The sequence below is a fragment of the Corvus moneduloides genome, chromosome 11, assembly GCF_009650955.1.
Source record: "Corvus moneduloides isolate bCorMon1 chromosome 11, bCorMon1.pri, whole genome shotgun sequence".
Lineage (NCBI taxonomy): Eukaryota > Metazoa > Chordata > Aves > Passeriformes > Corvidae > Corvus > Corvus moneduloides.
In genome coordinates this window covers 10,599,509-10,622,063 of record NC_045486.1, presented here as the reverse complement: position 1 = coordinate 10,622,063, position 22,555 = coordinate 10,599,509, and the positions used below count along the sequence as shown (strand labels likewise).

The 22,555-nt window shown below is 45.2% G+C and overlaps 1 protein-coding gene across 6 annotated transcripts in view; it reads right to left on the bottom strand.

The window, feature by feature from the left end:
- The window catches only part of GRIP2 (glutamate receptor interacting protein 2), a 267,142-nt gene that overhangs the window by 47,325 nt on the left and 197,262 nt on the right, over positions 1-22,555 (bottom strand). For all 6 annotated transcript variants that reach the window (XM_032120774.1, XM_032120777.1, XM_032120776.1 and 3 more), the window contains exons 2-8: positions 14,493-14,573; positions 11,203-11,338; positions 10,278-10,423; positions 7,395-7,481; positions 7,052-7,127; positions 6,278-6,423; positions 234-381 (exon numbers count right to left, since the gene is read on the bottom strand). In XM_032120774.1, coding sequence (XP_031976665.1) covers positions 234-381; positions 6,278-6,423; positions 7,052-7,127; positions 7,395-7,481; positions 10,278-10,423; positions 11,203-11,338; positions 14,493-14,573 — 820 coding nt within the window. The remainder of the gene's footprint in view (positions 1-233; positions 382-6,277; positions 6,424-7,051; positions 7,128-7,394; positions 7,482-10,277; positions 10,424-11,202; positions 11,339-14,492; positions 14,574-22,555) is intronic.

The window sequence follows — 22,555 nt, the reverse complement described above, 5'->3', positions numbered from 1 at the left end:
CAGGCCTGAGGTTTTTAAAGCTCAGCTTTCACAGGCACTGAGCTACATTCATTCCTGGTGAGGAGTGTCCACTGCTCGTGGGTCAGATATTTTTAGCAAAAACAGTGCTAAGAACATGTAGACATGAAGATTTCAAGGCAAGACCGGGAAGAATGGTTTTTAACCAACAAGGGGATGAAAAAGCAGCAGAGAAGGGAAAAGCAGAACTAGAAGCAGCCTGTTCAGATCTGTACCTGTCCACCACGCTGGCTGGCTTGATCTTGTCGATGACAATGACCTGCTTATTCCGGTGCATGGCTGTGGTCAGTGTGATTCCCAGCGTAGACCCTGGAGTCTTTGCTATTTCAACTAGTAAAGGACCAGAAGCATTTGCTACAGTATCTGCAAAACAAGAGAGCACCTGAAGACACTTGTCATACAGCCTTTTCCATCTCTAAATGCAGGGGTTGGCCAACAGTGCTGACTCGCCATGTGAAGCAGCAAACCTTTAGCTTGGACATCCTACAGTCCTGTGTCATGTGGTGACTTAACAAAAAAGAACACTCAAGAAGCAAAATTGCCTCTGCACAAAATCTACATGATAATGAAGAGTATTACAACAATTCACTCATGGAAAGAACTCTCCTCTCTCTTTACTTTGGGTTAAATAGCAATATTGAGGAACAGATTGCTCAAAGGCTCTGCAACAGTCACACCAATGGTATTACAAGCACAAAAAAGGAAGAACATAAGGACATCACTGTTATAGGCTTTTTCCCAAACAAACCAAAAAGAAAAGGCACAAAAATACAGGATCCCACTTTCTGAAGTACTCAGAAGTCTCGTGGCTGATGACAAGCCAGTCAACTCCTCTGTGCTTCAGCACCAGCTTCACTATACCACCTCAACTGCTTGTTTGAGCTCCTCCAGTGTGACAGTGGGAGCAGACACAGCACTGCCAACCCCCTGCTCCCAACAGCCTCCTCTCCCATCAGACAATACAGGGTCAACTCATTTTTAAAAGATGCATCTCTGCAATAAGCTTAACAGATGCTGTAAGCGAGACTATGAAACTCCTACGAAATTGCACCTGTTAGCATAAGCCTGCACAAAACCATCCATCTCTTCTGAGGAAGGGGGAGGACAAAGAAACCCTGATTAGACAGAAATTCCCTCCAGCTCTGTTACACACATTTGCTTCCAGATGACCTAAAGCCATCACAAAGAAGTGGGATTTGCAAATGTGTTATCACCATCAGACATCCAATAACCAGCACTCCCATGTGTAGGTGACACCCCCCATGAAAGCACTCATGAAGACCCAGCTATCCACTTCGAAGGAAAGGCCAGCAGAGCCCTCTGAGCACCTGATGCCTCCTCAGCCCTTAATTATTCATAGTAAGGTTTTTCCCTTCCAAAGACATGCTCCACTAAAAATGCTGATGCTACTTGGCTCCAAACCTGATGCATGGCTCATTCTTGCTCTCTAATAAACGGGAGCATTAATGCAGATCTGGGAAGCTAAGCTGCAGCAAGGTCTTTTCTGAGATTTGTTGAAGATGCTGAGTCTCTGGAGACAGAAATTTACCTTGGAAATTCCCCTTGGGGATCAGCCAAGGGATGCTCAGGCTCTGGTCTACTCACAGTGCCATTTTTCACAGGGGAGGAAGGAAGAGGAATGAGCCATGTTAAAGGTTATGCAGGCTTCACATAAAACGCTGTTTATTCTCTGATGAAAAGGACCACTGGGGAGATCTGCAGGCCCTGGTAAAAAGCACAGCCCCAGTTTAATCAAAAGATACACAAAGCACCCAGCTAAAGCCTGCAGAAGGTGCACTTAAGCCTTTGTTAGCAAAGGAAGCACCAAGAGACTGAGGATCTCTTCCAACAGCAAACATCAGGTATGTGTTAGTTTTGCAGCCTGTGTATGTCCAGCACATATTCACTGAAGAGGGACATGGATTTATATCCCTCCAGCTGAAGGGAAGAAGATAAGGAAAATAAAATCGTGAGAAGAGCTTCCTGGAGCATCGGACCTTTCTTTGCAAGGAAAATACCTACTCCTCTCCAGTTTACCCAGCATCCAAGCCTCTCAGCTTTGCCAGGTGCTTCCCAGGATGGTCTCAGCATGATGGAGAGAAGAACGAGCCTCGGGAGCTCAGGGCTGGGGTTATTAGTAGGACTGTAGGAAACCACAGTCCCACCTCCAGCCCATGGTCACTCTCCTGCCACACACAGCATGGGCCACCTCACTGTCCCTTTGAATTCTCATCTCCATCACAGATGAGAATTGCTCCAAATCCATTTTATAGAGGCATTTATTGACAAAATACCAGCCAAGCCTTTATTGATTATTCTAGGGGAAGACTTGGCTCAAATCAAAGGTCAGGAGTCAGCAATCCAGCAATATTTGTGAGGTGTGATTAATATGGAGCTGTTACACTCAAGCTAATTTTAAAAGAAATATGGAAGGGACAGAGCAGGCCATGCAATAACTTCACTATAAGGAGTCAATTAGCATTGTTGTACTGGCACCAGGAGGTGTTTCTGCAGCATCATGCACAGCTACAACCTCCCAGGAGGACACAAAGGGCTGTGCAACACCTGCTCACACCCATACACTTGCAGGGTACTCAGCACTATTGTGAGGGATACAAGGGAAACAGAGCCTGCTCCAGGTTCTCACTCACCCCAGTGCAGAAGATATGGGAGAGGTGATCACCTCACCACTCAAAACTGGGGGTTGGCAGGTGTTTTCTAGAAGAGCTTTCTCTCAACAGCTTCTTTTTAAGGAAATACTGTGGGGGGTTTTCCTTCTTGTACTAGGTTTCTGAGCCTCATTTGGCTTTGCTCACCTCTCTAAGGAGGAATGGCTCTTGTACCCAGCCTGGAAAGTGCAATTGCTTGGGAAATAAGCAAAGTGTAATGGTAGGGATGAATTTTTCCTGATGTAATGCACTTTGAGAGAGAGGAAGGAATAGAAAATGAGAAGGGAAAGGGGAAAGGGAAAAGGGGAAAGGGGAAAGGGAAAGGAAAAGGGAAAGAGAAAGAGAAAGGGAAAGGGAAAGGGAAAGGGAAAAGGAAAGGGAAAGGGAAAGGGAAAGGGAAAGGGAAAGGGAAAGGGAAAGGGAAAGGGGCCTCCCTTGCAAATGCAAACAAAATGAACCAAAAGCTCCTAGAAGAACCATAGTGGGGAGCTACCCCCTTCCTAACACAGCCCAGCAGCTCTTGTCCCCAGCTTCACAAGCACATGGAGGCACTCGACTTCCTGGGCCCCTATTTAGGCTCCAGCCCCTGCCACTACTCAGCAAACACTGACAAGTCACCCACTTGTGGGACACCACCAGCCTTCCACTACACAGCAGGAGAGCTCCACGGGCTTAAAATACTTCAGCCTAAAACTGAGTGGGTGGAGGGGGAGTCAGGAGAAGGGAGAGGAGGAAAAGGACACAGCAAATCACTTTGCTCATCCATCATCTCTGGCAGAGACCTTCCCCCCTTCATGAGTCAACCCTAAAGGCTTGTAGCCCAGATCCTTGGTACATGGCACACACAGATTATTTCCAAAGTAACTATTCAAATACCATTTTCTGGCTGATTTGTTTATTTGTGGTGATTTTTTTTTTTTTCCATTCTTCCCCATTTTTTAAAAAGCCCATAAGATAAGGTGCAGCCACGGGAAAGCATCTGTTCATTTCAAAGTTTATCTGGTGTCAGCAAAAGGCAGAGATTTTCCCAGTGCCCCAGGAAGGTGCATGCCCAGTTGGAACTCATTTTAAATGGAAATAGCAGATTAATTTAATTCCTTCAGTGGCCTTGAGAAATCTCAGCCAACCTGACAAAAAGCCTACCGTGGTCCCATCCTACACCAGCCTCCCTGGTGAAATGGGGGATGCTCGGTGGCGATGGCAGGCAGCTGCCATATCCCTCACACCAAGAGCAGGGCTGGCCCCATGCAGATCATCCTCAGCGCACAATTTTGGCTGGAAAACCACAGAGACAGCTGAGGAATGCCATGATTCAATGCTCCCCTGCAGCAACCTTGGTCTCTCACCAACAACAGATGCAGAGAAACAACTTTCCCTCCTCAAGGGTCAGCCCACACCACCCCAGCACATACAGCTGCAGCAGAGAGTGAGCACCATGTAAAAACCTCTCTTTTCCCTGAGGATGAGCAGGACAAGCACCTTGGTGGTGTCCCCAGCCCCTTTCACCACATTTTCAAAATGGGAATTAAGAGTTCTTCCTTTAGGCTGAAAATATCCCCAGACCTCTTTCAGCACGTGCTCTTCCCTTCCCTCATCATCTTCTAGGGGCTGATAAAGAGAATGGCTGTAATAGTTGTGAACTAGGGATGATGTACTCATCTCCCACTGCAATTACTAGCTGCTGCCTGCAGTGATTGTTGTAAGCTACATGTTCTGTATCATCTTGCCTTAAAAGAAAGCAGGACAAATACCTTCCCTTACAGGGTTGCAGAGAGCACTCCCTAGGCAGAAATTATCTAAGAAAGGGGTGGGTTTTACATTTTTGGGAAGTATCTAGTTCTGGTCCACAGGTTAGCAACACAAGATGGAGAGTCACTGCATAAAACCCTGCTATCCCTCCACGTTCACTCAACCCTCACAGTTTCAGGTGGGAGAGTTACTCAAGAAGAAACACCAAGACACCAAAACACCTTCATGGCTATTTTTACAGCAAGTCAGGTTTTAAAACAATCAGCTTTCTGCAACACAGACATTGTGGACTGCACAAAAAATACCCCCCCCAAAAGACCCATTTCCCATGCACAATTAATTGTTTACTATTGGTCAGACTTGACAGCTCCGAGCAAAATCCCTCCTTACCTCCACCTGTTCCCCTCCCTGGAGCAGCCTGTGAGGAGAGGAATGGACATCCCTTACTGCCCAGTTACCCCCAAAAAAAATAGAAAGGTAGAAAATAGGTTTGGGGTAGTTTGTGTTTCCCATTTAAGTGCTTCCTCTTTATCATGAGCAGCAGTTTTCAGAGAGAAGCTGCTCCTGTGGTGTGGCAGAAGCCAGGCAGTGTGCAGGCAACCACCGAGGCATCAGCTTTTCCTTCCAGCTCTTCCATGGAGAGCCTGTCTGTGTAGCACACGCTGCCCAGCTCTGGCAGCCAGCCCCCCAGGGGACAGCCACTATGTCCATGCTTGAGGAGCTTCTACCAAAAGGAAGGGGAAAGAGAGTCACAGGCAGCAGGAAGCCCTCAGGGCTGTCACAAGGAGCTCTCTTATCCTGGTGCATGGGTGAGTTCTGGTGTTCTCAGCTCTCTTTCCTCAGGGGTGATGTGGTATCAAACTCAGCTTCAGACTCTTTATTTTCCCCCACACTGACAAATCAGAAAACAACTTGATATCACAGACTCCTATTCCTCACTGGATCCTAGGCTCAGGCATGCTGGACTGGTTTGTGAGATTTATGGAAAAGACTCCAACCTAGTCCAGCTCATGGCTCCAGGAGAAGCAGAAACCCCTCTGGAGATGTACATGAAACATCACAATCTAATACACAGCTCAGTGAGCTTCCAGAACCAACACAGCTTCGAACTCTGTGGTAACCTTAAACTCATTAACAACTGTCCCTGCAGTAACAGCTGTGTGTCACAAAGCCAGCTCAAAACGAATTTACAGTAGCTAATAATAAATGCTTTCCCAGGGCTTGAAACTTAAAATCAAATGAAAAAAAAAAAAAAAAACAACAACCACCAACAACCCATCAAACTTCATATCTACTGTGTAAAATGCTTTTTTGAAATACTCATCCTCTGCCCTCCAGTAAATTTTATCTTATTTGGGGTCAAGCATTTGATCACCCCTCATTTATTTCAGAAGCAGATCTGAAGTAACATTTCTAAGAAAGAGAATAGCTCCAGAATTAAACAGGGTCAAAATTCAGAACCAAAGCCACAGCAAGTCTCTGCCTGCATGCAGCTCACTCCTCTGCTCACATTTAATAGTGCTATTTGCAGTGCTGGCAGAGCGCTCCAGCCCCGTTTAACTCTGACTTCTCCTGTCCCCTCTCTGCCTACATTAGAAAATCCCCTTTTGCCCTCTCCTCTAAAGCCACTCATCGTTCCTATCAAGACACATCACTGCATAAGGGCATTTCAAATGCATTTAACTAAGCCAGCTTTGAACTTTACCCCCTACATCCATGCTGGCAGCACACTGCTCAGCAATTTTTCCACTGAAACTGAGTATCCCAATTACTGTCTGTAGTCTCACATACTTTCCAGGCAGTCAGAGAAAAGAATGCCATCACAACCATCTTGTCCTTACCCATGATGGTCACATCATACTCGATCTGGAAAAGTGCCTCCTGGCTGCACTGCCGCAGGATGTTGAGGGCATCAGCATGGGTCATGCTGTGCAGAGGAATCCCATCCACACTCAGCAGCCTGTCCCCAATTTTCAAGGAGCCTTCCCTGTAAGAAGCCACAGGCAATTATTTTTTTAATATATATTTATTTATTTATACTTAAGTAATCTATATATCTTTATACAAATATCTATATTTATATAGACAAATTTGCTATTTATCTATAGTATCTACATATAAATATATAAGCATATATTATTTGTGTGCGTACACACATGTACATGTGTGTGTATGTATATATGCACACATATTAAGAAGTCAATTACTCTCATCCCATAGGATGAAAGAACACTCCTCGGACAATAGTCTGGGTTATTTATAGTACCAGGTCCGTCACATTAAATTATCAGCGTGAGAGTAGATAGACTGGCTCCTGCTTTCTAGCACAGCATCAGCGATTCAGCTGCACAGGGCTAATGCAGGGGCTGCCTCTGCAAGAGCAGTTTCTGCCTTTAACTACATCATCTGTGCTGGGCTGGCCTGTGAGCACCGTGCCCACCCTCCCCACACTGCACAGGTGCCACAGCACCGCTGCCATTCCACACCACCAGCCTCAGTGAGAAGCCTCGGGCAGGCACCAGCAGGAGGACAGGACGGACACACATCCAGGAGCATGGGGACAGCTGCTGGCCTGTCCTGTGAAGGCAGATGTGGAGGTGTGACATGAGCAGTACCTGTCTGCGGGGCCGCCCGGCCTCACGTAGGTGAGCACCAATGGCCTGGACTTGTGCCAGTCTTCATGGGCTCCCCCTGTAATCAAACCAGGAAAGCCGTAAGTCACTGGGGGTTTGAAAGTCTGAGTGAGAGCACTGAGAAGGAGACATTTATCATGGAACAGCTGACACAGGCTGCCAGCTAAATGACTGCCCTGGATTAGGCAGCCAGCAGTCCTTAGAGGCAGCAGGGGATCCTCTCCAGGACACACTTTTGCTGCTTAGCTGAGCTTTTTGTCATTCACCTTCTTACTTTTCCCACTTTGCACCTCTGCTTCTGCTTTTCACTGGAGAAACTACTAACCTCTCAGCACAAAGCCAAAGCTGTTGCCTTCCTTGTAGAGGGACACTTCAATGGTCTTGGGAATAATGCCAGCACTGCTTTCTGGCACTAAAGGAAGAGAAAAAGACCCGGTTACCCCAGATAAACCCTTTCCAACCACAGTGCAAAATAATACCAAAACTCATCCAAATAACACCGTAATGAAAGTCCAGCCCAAAACCTGTTTGGAAGCAAAAAGAGCCCAACCCAGACACGTGAACTTTTATCAGAGCCAACCGTCAAGTTTTAGGATGATTTCACCAGCTCAGTGTTGTGCATCTCCCCTCAAATTTGTCTTGGTTAATACTCTGACATTCAAGTAAAACCATCTCATTTATCAACTGGCTTTAATGCATTCAGCTTTCCTCAAAAGTTTCTGCCACAGATGGAAACTTATTAAAAAAAACAGCAGCAGCATAAGGAATCAAGTCACTAGCTGACCTTAAAGAAAATGAAAATCCCAAATCCTCAATGCATAAAGTTGGTTTTTTTCCCTTACCTCTCATATTTTGGATTTAAAAAAAGATTAAGTGAATCCTTTAAACTGATCCTAGGGGCAATTCAGTAATTTTATGTTAAATACACAGTACTATTTGTACAAAATACCAAATGTACAAAGTAAAGAGAAAAAGAAAGAAATTCTTTTCCATCTCTTGACGTGCCCTACTATTTAATGATTTATTGCACTACTGCAATGAATATGGGACCATTTCCCAGTCCTCTCCACCCAGAACTGCACGTGACATTTCAGCCTGGTCCACTCTGAAAACTCCTAATTTTCAAACCAAGTGCCATGAATGGCCACAAGGATAAGCAGGGAAAAAAGACCAAGAACTTGACTTGGAGCTGAAGGCTGCCCTAGGTACATCCACACTGCCATTTCCCTTGGCTCAGGAGGGGGTTTTGAAGCAAATCTCCCTACTGTCCTCACTGACCACATTCATCCTTACTGCCAAGCACCTGAGGGCTTGCAACCTGCACCCAAATTTGGCTTAGCCCAACCCTTAAGCTAACCCAAAAGACATACAGTAGAGGCATGGTACTGCCCTGTAGGCAGAGAGCCCTGGGGACCAGCTACAGTGAGGCCAAATAAACCTCCAAACACTGTCCCCACTTTGCTCCTGCTGCTGTGCACAGACAGCTAACAGGGACACAGCCTAGAAATACTCCAGAAGGGAAGAGCTCAGAGCACAAGAAAGCTTCCAGCTAAGGGGTGATACTCAAATACCAAGAAAAGGGTATAAAGCATCCACAAATGAGTTCAGAAGCCACTCAATTTCTGTCCCAAGCATCAAAGTACGAAGTGCTGCAACAGCCTTTCATAAGATCAGTGGGAGCTGGGAAACCTAAGCCAGTGTTAACACAGGGCTTCGTTTATTTACGAAAGAGATGAGACAACACAGTGGCCTGAAAACTAGACTTGGACTTGCAAGATCTCTTTCTAAGCAGGAAATTACAAAGTGGGGAGAAAAAGTCAAACCCACAAGCACAAACTATTGAATTGCACTGTATTTCTGCTCTTTGTCCAGGGAAAGAAAGAGAGAGAGAGAGAGAGAGGGGCAAGCACACACAGCAATAACAAACCCTCACTGCAGATAAAAGCCCACAATGAATTGGAACCGGGCAATAACTGACAATTCCCTGTACTTTGCAGTGTTTCTTTGTTTGGATCATTCATAAACAGCCCCAATAATCTCACTGGAGGGAAGTCACTATCTCAGTGTACTTTTCCTGCTCATTCAAAGCTGAGGACATCTTGCATCGCTGCTATTGATTGAGCTGGCACCACTCCCTGGCTGGTAAATACAGTTTATCAGATTCCTGATAAGGAATATCACAGAGAATAAGGAATACCACAGAGAAAGGTTAAGAGTGGTCATCTCTAGGGAGCATGAGGACATGGAAGACTTGAGCCACAGCTGGCTTTACCAGAGGTGTATGCAAAAGCTCACTAACATTTACAGCAGAACAGAGGGGGAAAATGGATACAGATTCATCTATTCCAGATTAGATTTTACTCTTTTTTGGGCTTTACACAGTGATTTCTGTATTCAATACTTTTCGTCCAAAGGCAGCAGCTACAATAAAGCTATGAAGTGTAAAATAGCTTCCTATCTGGGGCAAAATGTTTAGATTTCATTAGTTTTGTTTTTCCTGTCATCTTATTTTTAGTTGTTCTATTTCTTCTGCCCAATCATCCTCTAATTGATCTGGGTAAATGAATGAGTAATAACTGGGAAGATTGTATTCACAATGGAAAGACTGTGATGAGAAACTGTATCGAGGAATTTGTTTTAACCAGAAACATCAATCATCAAAACAAATGAGGGCAAGAGCATATAGTTTCCCATGACAGGACACAAGCCCTGTGAGTTGGGCTTGCCATCTTTTTTCCAGGGCTGGAAAGCAGATTGCTTCAGTTTCCTTTCTAAAAACACGTAACCCTTCAAAGAATCCTGAGAACTAACAGCACTTGCCACAGTTCAGAAAAGAGCATCTGGTAATACATGTTTAAGACTGAATTAAACCTCCCGTAGCCATGCTCCAAAAGGGAAAAAGAGAAGCTGAAGCAGCATCAGGAGGCAGATTGGCCTGTGCTACCAAGTCACTCTGAGGCAAGACAGACCTAATCAGCCATCCCCTGCCAGTGTGCATGAACAGGCACCCACTGTGCTGGAAAAAGTGCTCTGCCCCGACTGCACACAGCTCTGCAGCCTCCACCGCCCGCACGAGCAGATGAAGGCAATGGCAAAACCCCCCTGGACACTGCCTTGGCCATGGCAGCTCTGCACGAGCAAGTCCATCTGCACCCCAGGACAAAAAGCAACCAAGAAAAGAGAGCAGCATTGTCCAAGAGGCACCCACCGGCTGGCGGGAGCTCGTACTCTACTTCCAGCACCACCCTCTCGCCCACGTTCTTCAGCAGGCTGATGATCTCGTCATGCCGCAGCTTGGTCAGGTTAATGCCATTCACCGACTTGATGTAATCCCCCACGTTCAGCTGGTCACTCCTGCAAAGAAACAAAACAAAAAGCAGTGGTAGCACAAAGTCTCTGTGACTGGCACAGCTGGCGAGTAACTGTAGGGCTTTCTGAACAAGCCACCAACACTGGGCTGATCTCTGCTGTCTGATTGCATGTGTCTGCTATCAGAGGGAAGCACTAAAATTGAAGCCATCGATCTTTCCTGTGGCAAGTGTTCAGATCTGTACATATAGCAACAATCGCAGTGTACGTGTTCACAACCTCTCTTTTGTTGCTCAGTTCCCATTCATGTAGAGCAATCAGTCAAAAAAAAGCACACCAGGAGCTGTCTGAAAAAAATCCAGCAGGGAAAGAGAAAACATCTTTGTTTTTGCCCGTTTTCTGCAAAATTGTTCAATTACTCTTTCCTTTTTCCTGCTTCTTGGAGCCTTTCTTTGCCCATTGCTTTTCTGAGCCAATAATGTTACTTCTACACTCAGTATTCAGAACAGATACAATATTAAACCACTTAGCTTGATCAAGATGTATTGTACCATGCAGCTCTCCTGACAAGGCTGCCTAATTTCACAGAATCCCAAAAATCCCTACACAAAATTTCAGAGTGTAATTGCACAGAGCATAGGAAATAACTCAAAATAGAAGACGTTCTACTTCCCGGAGCAACAACTTTGCATTCTGGGGCACTTGAAAAAAGGGACTCGGGTGCCAACTACTTTAATTATAACTCTATTCATTCAGTAGCTGGAACATGCAACTATTCCTCTCCATTTCTGCTCTGCTCTCTGTACCTCATTTCCATTTCTCACCTTGCAGCGAGTCCTCCCGGCCTCAGATTGGAGACTCTTGGCTTTCCATCTTTGTCTGTGCCACCTGAAATGGTTAACCCGAGGGTGCTTCCTTCTTTCTTAATCAGCTCCACGATTGTGACCCCTCTGAACTCCTCTGAAAGATCGGGAATAAAGACAAACAACTCAGTGGAAGGCACATTCCTCTCAATCCCAAGGACATCCTTTTCCTACAGTTGGTAGGAAAGCAGATCTGGGATGATTCGTACAACTAGCACGAAGAAAAAGCCTCAGTTTATTTGAAGTTAAGTTGTAAAACAGAAGTGTGTCCTGGTAGACCCACAGCAATGACTGCATGCAGGTCTGGCAGGCAGGACCAAGGCAGAGGAATAAGGGCTTATGAGAGTAAAACTTGTGTTTTGAGGTGCTGGAGGCAGTAGAAAAATTCAAAACCAGGGTAATGGGATCTCAGCAATGGTCCAGGGAGACCACCTCAGGAACTATGTTTGCTATAGAGTGGGGAGGTCATTAACAGAGCTATGTCAGCCAGTCACAGGTACACAGGAAGAGGATGCTGTGACCTGCAGTGGCTGCCTGGATGGACAGAACAGGGTGGACCTTAAAATACTGTGATTTAAAAAAATATCATGATACATCAATATAGTTGGGAGATACAGAACAAAATGTGGAGAGGGGTGAGATACTGCCATCGTCAGGGGTAGGAGGGGAGGCATGACCTTGATTCATTCACAGCACTTTGCTCACCCATCTGCACCTAGTCCAAGTCAAGCTCCCTACTACCAGCTCATCTACAGCTGGAATTGAAGGCATGAGTCACTTTTACACCGTGACTTGTTCCACATGCACTGCCTGCCATCAGACACAGGTCCAGATTTGGGGATGCCTACCCCACACCTGCTGCACCAGTGCTGCTTCTCTGGGTGCTGCAGACTGCGCACATTTTACCTTTTCTAGTCTAAGACAACACTCATCTCTGTCCAGCACCTACATATAAGCCCAACCTGGTACCAGTTTTGATCTCATCACAGATCATGTCTGGGTTTTACAAAAACAGGGTTCCTAAATTATTCCAGCTTCTGGATTGGGCATGGAAAGGGCAGTAAGTGAGCAGGAGAGTCAGCCCTGGCCTAAGGAAAAGACCAAGAGCTCTGAAGATTTGGCAAAAGGCAGCTCTGCAATACTGCACACAACAGACCTCACACTCTGCTCAAAGGGGGCTAGCCATGGGGCAAATAGGATGACTTCCACACCTTGCCAGAGCCTCCTCTCAGAAGCTTTTACACAATTTGTCTATAGCATTATCCATCCACCTCCACTGTCTCAGTGTACAGAAATCTTCCACGATTTTACAGGAGGAAACCAGTCACCCTCACACAGGGCGCCCTTCTCCAAGGCTGTGCAGAAGGTGGTGAGGCACTGGCAGCACACAACAAACAGCAGCCCCACAGATGTGGACAAAAAGCCCATGTTGCAAATGGCCCAGGAGTTTGTCTGCACAGCAAACCTCATCAGGCTTAAATTAGATGCTCTGTTTGGAGAGGGAACATTTGAAACCTCTTGCACACTGATTTTCAGAGCAAGGCAGGGCCCCTTAAACAGCATATTGACACAGAAGATCCATGCTGGTGCAGGGCCTCCTCCATCCATCCAAAACACGGTGTCCTTTGGCACTGTGGTGCCTCATCACCAGCACTTTGCTCCTGTCCAAAGCCACCAGGACACCAGAAACTGCAGCTCACTTAGAGTCCTGCCATGCACTACCTGTTTCGTAAAGCACTTCCAAGAATAATCTGTGCACTTGATTAACGTGAGTAGGGAACCTCTTTGCAATCTAACTCCAGTCTGGCAGGCGTTTAGGCACTGCTGGGCACTCATTTAATATGGCACTGGCAGCTCCTTGTAAAAATGTCAGCTCCATAATACTTCTGCTCTTTAAACTCAGTTTTGATCCCTTGCCAACTGCAGTAAGTTAATTTTCAATTCACCAACCCGGGAGCCCAGGGGCTGCCAAAAACTTGGGGGGCTCTCCACCGTGCTGGAAAGAACAACATCCGGCACCATCCTGCAAATTTCCTCTCAACTACAGACATAACTGATCAACACAGATGGTGCCACAAGGGGAGACTATTAGCTTTTCAACGGGGTTTAATTTTGATCCTTGATAAGTGTTTAAAATGAGAACTCTCAGAGTGCAATTACCCATGGTTATGGGTTCAAGGAGAAATCACTGCTCCAAGAAGGCAAGTCCCTGAGATCAATCAATCAAGGTCAGTGATAAGGGATTTTGACCCATGCTTCTCTAAATCTACTGCCACTGTCACAGACCCACACAATAAAAAAGTGAGCTGGTTAAGGAGGATCTGGTCCTTCAAGACATAGTCCTTAAGCACCACATATGAGCAGTCTTGGATTTCTTCTACTGGCATATATGATTGGATTTTGCATCCCAGGGCAGGAAGAGCACACCTGATTTTTTCCCTTCCCACTGAGATGCCTTGCACTGAGGTTGTTGGACACACTGGCTCTTGAGAGCCTCTCCCCATCAGGGTTGCACTACAGTGGTAATGTCATACCGAATATCCCCTGGAATAACTACTGAATGATGAAGCAATGGCAGAAGGGCCCCGCTTCCTCCCCATTACCTAGAACACACTAAACTAACCCTGTGACCGGGTCATTAGCAGCCAGAAGTCAAAATCAAGCCCCTGGCTTTCCTAGAAAGGAGATAAGTTGTCCAAGGCAGCCCATCCAGACCTGCTGGAGTGCTGCTGGCACAAGAAGCCCAGCACCAACAGAGGCAAATGAATTACCACTTCTCCACTTCCTCTTCAGCCCCCGGGGTGTTTCTGCATGGGAAGGTTTATCTCACACAAAAATTTACTGTGACTGACTAAATATCAAAACAAACTCAGTCAGATGTGGGAAATACGAAGCTTGCCAGGCACTGCCAGTCTCCCTCCCTGCCTGATGAGCTCAGCTATGGCAGCATTTCTTCCCTCTCTCCTTTGCTGCTGTTTTCTTCTTGTGAGTGTCAGTCCAGTGCAGCAATAAGTCCTTTCCCAGCTCCCTGTAACTGCCATCAACAGCCTCACACAAGACAGAGATTGTACCGGTAAGACACCACTCACTGAGATGAGTTACTACCATCCATTTCTGTCCTCCAGCAAAAGCCTTGCTGATAGATGCACCAAAATTAGTGTTTTGAGAGTTTTATTCCATTGTAGGGGGATACAGGTAAAGTATAATGGATGCCCCAATGTTTTGGAGCAGGAGGTGATCCCCTCCTTTACCTGGGATGCTTTGCCTCCTGGAGACCAGGGCTGCGTCCATCCCACCAGAGTCCTTGCTCCCCTTCGAGTAAGGGCCATCGTCTGCAAGCAGAGCAAACATAGAAGCTGAAATTAGTACCAAGAGCCACAAGCAACTAAACCAGAGCACTTTAAGAAGTTGTCCTGGTGACACCAAAGTTGGGATGAGATCTGTATCACAGACTGCAGGCAAGAAAAAACATTACCAGCCCTGGCTTTGCACTGCACCATGTGAGCTCTCACCTTGTAGAGACGGAAACAAGAACGCAGTAACGTTATCTGATTTATTCTTCTTGGAGCTAATCTGCTAGGAGAGAACAAAATTCCCTTACTCCTGTAATTATGTGGAACAGCTGAGAATAGAAAAAGCTGGGGCATTAGTCTCACAAGTTTCAAGCCTGTCATTATGCTTGTGAAGAAACTTACTGTCTTTGGAAATGGAGTTATATACATCAGGACACTAACAAGGCACTAAATCACTATACTTGAGTGAAATTGCCTATTCTTATAGATCCCATTATTTCAAAATCACATTTTCCTGCTGCTGTTCCAGCCTCTGTGCAATACGGAGAGCACCTTCTTTTAAGTGATTAAAAGAAAAAAAAAAGTCAGAGTGAAGAGAGAATGTCATTATACACTGTAAATACACTGTTCAGCATAAGCTGAAATTTAAAGCATCTAAATATCTTTGTATTCTTCCATTGGAAGACTGCTACAGAGTTATCACAGAGCTTATCTGTAGAGAAGGTAGCATGCTTCTACAGATCTCATTTCCATCCATCTAAAATGCTTATTTTTATGGCATTTCCTAAAAAGCTGGTACTTTACCAATCAATAATTTCCCGTAACCATGTAGTACCAAATAATTCCCATTCTCAGTGACCACATTCTTGGTTTTTTCAGTAGCTGTGAAGGTTTAGAAGTTGTACATGATAGTATAAACATAGGTTACTGAAAACTTTATCCATTTATTCCTGTGCACAGCCCTTAAGTAAATTACATTTAAGTTACAAAGAAGTTTTTGTCTCACTCCATACAAAGTGAACAAAAATTTTAGTTGAGCCCCATTCAAGACAAGGGTCTGTAGAGAGAGGACTCAATCCCAATGTTCAGTTTGCTGGCAGTCCACTTTCCCCCTAAACAGAAAAATGATGGTGTAAATCTTAGTCTCTCTCACCGGGAGGTTTTTCCTAACATCCTGTTTTACCCTCTCTCTGTCACCCCATCCCTGGCAGAACTACAGAGTCAGGTAACAGGGATTGTTTGGGAGTATACAACAAGGTGGCAATTCCCAGGGGAGCAGCAGGACAATGCCAATCCAACTGCTCCCTACCCACATTCCCAACAGCTACGACCACCCTTTATTGCTTTCCCAAATGCAGCAGCACATTGGAAGGGGAGCCCTAAAGCTCAGGATACGCAGCACACAGCTCATTTTTCAACACTGGAGGTAACTGTGCAAAAGGCACCGGCAACACACCCTGGACCATGCAGGGCTGGAGCTTCTCACTGGCACTGGAGCATCAGTGTGCCTTTGGTCCCACAAGGCACTGTGGAGGGTGAGGACCATCCCAGTATGCAGCTGCCTTTCACATGAGAGCACTGCTGCCAGCTCTGCTCCAGGTACCGTGCTCAAGGCAGTGACGTTCTGCTGCGGATGGGATCCCTGCGTTCCTGGGAAACCACACAAGATGGTTCAAAGCCAACTCCATAATGTGCTGGCAAACTAAAGCACTGAACCATCTGTTTCACATAAACACACCGCCCCAGACCAGACAGTCACCAGCACCCTTCTGTGCTTCATTTTCCCATCACAACCCCGATCAATGTTGATAGGAAACCCCAGTTCTCTACTGGTTACCCTCCCTACCCCAACAGCTGTTGGTAAGCATGCCTTGGCTTCCCTTTGAGCAATAAACCAGGTTGCCTGTGCATTAACAACAGCTTCCAGCAGCAGCCAAGTGGCCAAGAGCAGTAGTGACCCGAGCTACAGGCCCTGCCAGCAATTAGCAACACCCCCCCTGCCCCATCCCACTGCTCCTGACAGCCACGTCAGCCTGCAGATAATCAGCACCACAGCTCCCCTTGTCCTATTGCTCCTCCATTCCAAACCCAGTTGATTATGTGAAAAATGTTTGGTTTTTTTCCCCTCATTATCTGGATAACGTGTTTGAACAGGAAAGGAGGCTGCCACACGCCGCCTGCCGAAATGGGAACTAGCATTTTCTCACAGGAGCATCCCCACCACACGCGGCTCTTTGTTCATTTGCAGCCCACTTCCTGCTCTGCCACTCAAACTGATAATAATGGAGTCACTTTTTTATTAATATTTTGTTTGTTTGTTTGTTTGTGCAAGGGGTTACGTTGGTTTTTTTAAAAAAGAACTGCTTCTCTTTGTGCTCTCAGTTATTTCTTCTGCCTAGCACAGCAACAGTTTGGCGGTGAGGCTGGTAACCAGCCTGACTGCTCAGTCGGCCCGAATCACAGCGCCAACCCAAGCAGTGAAAAGCCATGAACCTCTCTTCTCCTTAAAATTGGGAAAATAACTCTCCGTTTTTAATCCTGTGCAGGTTCTTTGTGCAAAGAATCCGTGCTGGAGCTATTAGAGTTGTATTTTTCAAGCTTTTTCTCTCACACCAAGAGGGCCAGAAATTGAGGGTTTTCAAGCAGCGATGGTAATGCTGGCTCTAGACCTTTCAGAAAAGCTCACCAAGTGCATACGACCCTCAATAAAACTGAGATTGCAACACTTTCTATATATTGATCCCATGGGGATCTGTGACAACATTAAAGTTCCTGTAACTCTTTAACAATAGTTTTTACTATTTACATTCCTTACTAACACCAGAGAGAGGACTTCTAAGTCCCTACACCTTCACACAGAGCTCTGAACTCTCTGTGTGTTCTCCCCTGCAGAAACAGTGCAGAACAGTGATACATGTCTTGTACAGTGAAAATAAAGAAGAGATAATCCCCATCTCATTCCTTCAAAAACAAACTGGACAGATGAAAGAGCAGGAAGAATCTCCATGCTTTAGCTGGGGGGCAGGAAGAAAGGAAGGTCCACTACCCCTGCAAGCACAGGCACCAGGATGTCCTGACATCAGTTAGGTGCCAAGCCCAACTCTATTAAAATGGGGAAAAAAAGGCTTCCTTGGAAAGAGCACTGATTTAGGAGTTCATTATCCCTGCTGAGGGGAAGGGAAAAGGAAGGTTTGGGGTTTAGAAGAGCTATTAGTCTATGTTATTAGCAGAGATCACCTCTTAATGAAAATGAGCATTGGCTAAATCAGATTCTGTGACAATTAGGCTGCTGTCTGCAAGTTGTTCAGATTCCTGGATCTCTTTAAGACAGTTCCTGCAGAGCAAGTGCATTAATCTTATGGGAAGACCAAGAGGTAAAACCTCCCATTTGTTTAATGGAAAAAAGACGGTTGGAGACAGGGTAATTGCATTCCTTGTTTAGAGAAATGAATACCAAACCAGCATTAAGAACCAAAAGCTGCTCACGCTAAGGCAAGCCGGTATTTTTTGCTACAATAAAAGCATGAGGCTGGAAGCAGAAATCCAAATGACTAAAACTAAGTGCAATTTGATCCATTTTGAGGAGAGTTATTTCTGTAAGTCTAGGGAGGCATTTATCTGTAGTCAGGCAAAGAGCAGCCAGGGGTACACGAGCGTGGGTCAGGCACCTAGTGATGACTCAAACTGCGGCCCTGGGAGCAAACCTCCAAGGCCTGGGATTTTAAAGATCTCTGAATGCCATATGATGCAGACATGTACTTCAAAAACAGACTATAATCACCCAGCTGCATCTTTAGGCATCTCATCACCTTTATAAAGTTGATATGTTACCAGAAGGAGGGGAGGGGGAAAGTGATATATCCATGCACACCCATTCTGAATCTCAGACTGGTATTTAGCTCCCACACGACACAACTTCCACTACAGCCTGAGCAGGGGCTGAACCATCATCAGAGGACAGTAACACAGTCTTTCCCACTCTCCCCAGGCAGCACTCCACATGGCAGCACACCCAAAGGCATCTCATGCACCAGTGATGGATGTGGGCTTGATTGCAAGGCTGTACCCAACTGCCCCTCCAGCACATCTTCCCCAGGGCAGTTTGGGTTATTTCAGCACCACCGCAGCAGGTCGGGGACAGCAGTGTCAGCTCTGCACAAGAGCAGCACAGCAGTGGCCTCCCCTCTTCAAAGCACTTAGCCCTTAACATGGAAGACAAGTAGATCCAGAGAGCCCAGGACAGGGAAAAAAAAGCCCATTGAACACTGTTACAGACTGCATGATTTCCTGAAACTACTTCATTACGAAGTCCGCTGCAGAGCAAGAGCTCCTCCCGTGTGTCTGCTTCAGACAAGGGGCTGTTTGCATGAAGGATCCCACCTTCCCCAAGCCTTCCACAGCAGGTGGCTTGAATTTTCTTAAACTCATCTAAATCCACAGCTCCTCAGCCCCTTGGAAAATTTGTACATGAGTTCACTACAACCAGTACGGCTGCTCAGTTCTTTTCCCATCTCTAGAAATACACTGCTTTGGCTTTGCATCATTAAAGTTAAAGAAAATAAATAAATAGAACCCAAAGAAACAGATAAAACACCTCTGTCAGTGATCTCTAGACTGCTTTCCCTGGAATACTGCAAAAGTTGAGCTAAAGCATAATCCTGCCCTACATAAAACTTGTCCAAGCATATAGCAACAAATACACTAAATCCTTAGACAAGATAGTCCATGCTCCTGTGAAGTGCTTAAAACAAGAAAAGAGAAAGTCACTTTTGCTTTACAACTCTGCGCCACAATTTCATTGTCATCACACTGATTTTGGCTTGCTGCATCAAAAAAAAAACAAAAAACCAAACACAAACAAAAATACTCAACCCAACCTGGAAAGGGCCCAGTGTTTCCTCACGTTCTATTCTCCAGGAGGTGGGGTGGGGCTTTTGGAAGAATGCCAGTGAAAAACTCAGTGCCCACCACAGCTCTCTACTCCTCCCCTCAGCCCAGGGCACCTTCCATGTGACTCTCCCACAGCACTAAACCAGACTCAAGCAGAGCTTTGAAATGCTTTTCCCTTCCTTTGCGCCAGGAAGATTTAAAAAAAAATCCCCTTAACCACTGAGCTCAGGCTGAAACAAACCAAGTTATTTAGGGAGCAGCTCCTCCCTAATTTCATAAATACATGTATCAACAAACCTGGTAAAAATGGCAGAGGTTGCCTATTGTGAAGAAGAGTCTCTTATTTATCCCTTTACTGGCAGCAAATCCTCTGCCAGTTTATACTCAGGAGATACCCAGAGACAAATGAGAACTTGGGGAAGTTTCCTCTTAACTTGTCTCATCACAAATTTCTGAGTGAACAGCCCGGGAAAACAGCCATGCTGTACACAAACCACCCTTGCTGGAAACAAACTCTTGTCCCAAAAACAACAACTGAGCTTTATCCCATTTTCCCAGATAATTCTGGGGAAAAAAATTATCAACCTGCTGCCCGTCCCTGTGCCAGCCCTACTGCAACAATGCTGTGCTCCCAACTCCCCAGGACACGGAACATGTTCCATCAGCTGCAGCTTCTTGTGCCACCAGAGGCTGTTGTGGCAGCTCTTCCACTTGTGTAGTTGTTGGTCCTGGCTTCTGAGCCAGGAAGAACTTGTCCAAACTTTGAGATTATTCCAAGAGGAAGTTGTACTTCTTAGTTTCTTCTCCTCAATAGACACAGCATGAAATTGATCTCCCCACACCCTCCACGTCTCTCCTTCTTCTGTATTCATTCACCTACCAACCCTTCTCAGGCATGTGTAATTTCATAACACCTGCTGCTGAATTCACAGGATTCAGTTCTAGGAAAGATACAATAACCTATTGTTCAACAGAAACTCCGTGCTTTGTTCTTCGGTTTTTTTCTTTTTAATAAGAAACCAAAATTACTTTTAAAGGAACAATTTGTTTCAAGCAATCATTTTCAACTGAAATGCTGTAGATAATTATTTGCCTTGTGGCTTTTATGGGACCAAGATATGAGTGAGAACATGTTCCTGTTACCAAGCAGGTTGGCTTCCAAGGGATACCAGAGGGTATTTCTCACCCCCTGCAAGACTGTAGCAGATAACACTGATGGAAGATTCCTGCTTCTCATGAAGATGTGGGAAGAGTTTCTGCATTTAGTAAACAAGTTTTATGTGCACAAAACCCATTTAAGTTGGCTCTGCAGAAAAGCCAGGCTTTGGTAAGGTTTAACTCACATCAACTTTCACAGGATATTAAACACCTCTCAAGGACTGATCCAAGTCCCATCTGATAAGAATGAATGCTGGACTCAGCTTGCAGTGCCCACATCTGGTACTCCTCGTGTTTTCATTAAATACATTACACTCCAGAAAAAAAATATAAAAGGGAAGAAATGAAAAAAAACCACAATTTAAGAATCTACAGTCAAGCTGCCATTACAGTCATGTCTTTTATATACCAGAGCCACTGCTACAATGCATTGTTTGTTCCCATTATTGTTTTGGAAGCCAGCACAGAGTCACTTTATCTAATCAGCACATCCAAGGGACTCTGTGATAGAGGACCTGGAAGCAGTTCTTAATTTCCACTCAAGCTGTATTGAGAGATGGAAGAAAAAATACTTGAAAAAGTGATGAAAATTTTTTATTAAAGGCAGCTCCTTTTTTTTCTCTCCTGGTTTTGTGTGAAAATTAACTTCCCATGCTGTTCATCTACTGTCTTCTGCACCTCTGGAACCCAGTGGCCAATATCCATCAATATCCATCAGCCTGGAGGGGAGAAAGTGCAGCCTGAAAGAGTTTTATAATCTTGTAACTTTCAATAAAAATGTGTTTTGAGTAGAAAAGACTCAAGTTATTGCTCGCAGAAAAGCAAAGAGCTGTTGTGCAAACCAGCTCTAGATCAACTTCACTCATTTTCCTCTGCATGGTAGGGCAGAGACCAAGGGATAGTGGATGCAAAACTGTCGGAAATTAAGTGTTCCTTTGGTCTTCTGTTCACAGAGGAGCTTATGTTGTTCTTCTGAAGAGGCCTGTGATTTCATTTCTTTAATTTAAAAGTATCAGGGATGACTCTCTCCTGATCCTGGTGAGGATATGCTTTTGTGCATTAAGTTAGGCTTATTAAGAGCTGCTTGAGAGATTTCACAGGCTGGATCTTCAGCACAAACAGCTTTTCCCAAAAAAACCCCAAGAATCTTCACTTTTATCTGTCTCTTCCAAACAATCCTCTAAAACACCCACACCAAGAAGATCCCTCTTCACTCAGTGAGCCCTCTCCAGTTCACTTTTCTTAAGCAGTCCCCAGGAAGGTTTGAATTTTTAGTGCTAAAAAATAGAAAGAGAGAAATGGAGAGAGACTTCGCTTTGTGCCACCCTTCTCATCCTCCCAGGCATTTTCAGACATCTTCATCAGTTCATATTTATGAATGACCCAGTGGCAGAGGAACCCCTGCAGTGCCTCACCCCCTTGCAGGTCATTTGCGCACACAGACCCACACAGAGCATTCACAGCAATGTGGTGCATGAGAGACAAGAACAGTGCAGAAACCAGCTCAATGAGATTATTATTTCTCAATGGTTCTAGTGCCTGAAATGATGTTATTGAAGTTACATTTTCCAGTCAATCTGGCAATTTCTCTTATTAAGCAGCCTGGAGTGTACTGGGGAGAGTCCAACACTGAGCTGGAAAGATGAAATATTGCTGATACACTGTTTGTGTTATCTGAAGAAACTACCTTTCAAAAGTAAAAATTAAAGAGGAGTAAGATACATTTTCAGACTGATCTCTCATGAAAGTTATCCAAGTTAGCAATTGTAATATGGTGAGAAATGACCAATAAAGTCTAACATCATTCCCAAGGAAGAATGTCTCGCTAGATACAACTGGATTTATTAATCTAAGCAGCAGGCAGCAGTAAATCCTAGCTGGCATGGGAATCAATTCTCCCTATTAACTCCATGTAAGCTTCCAAACTTTTTCTTGAATACAAAATGCAGCCTGCTGAATCCAAACCCTGAGGA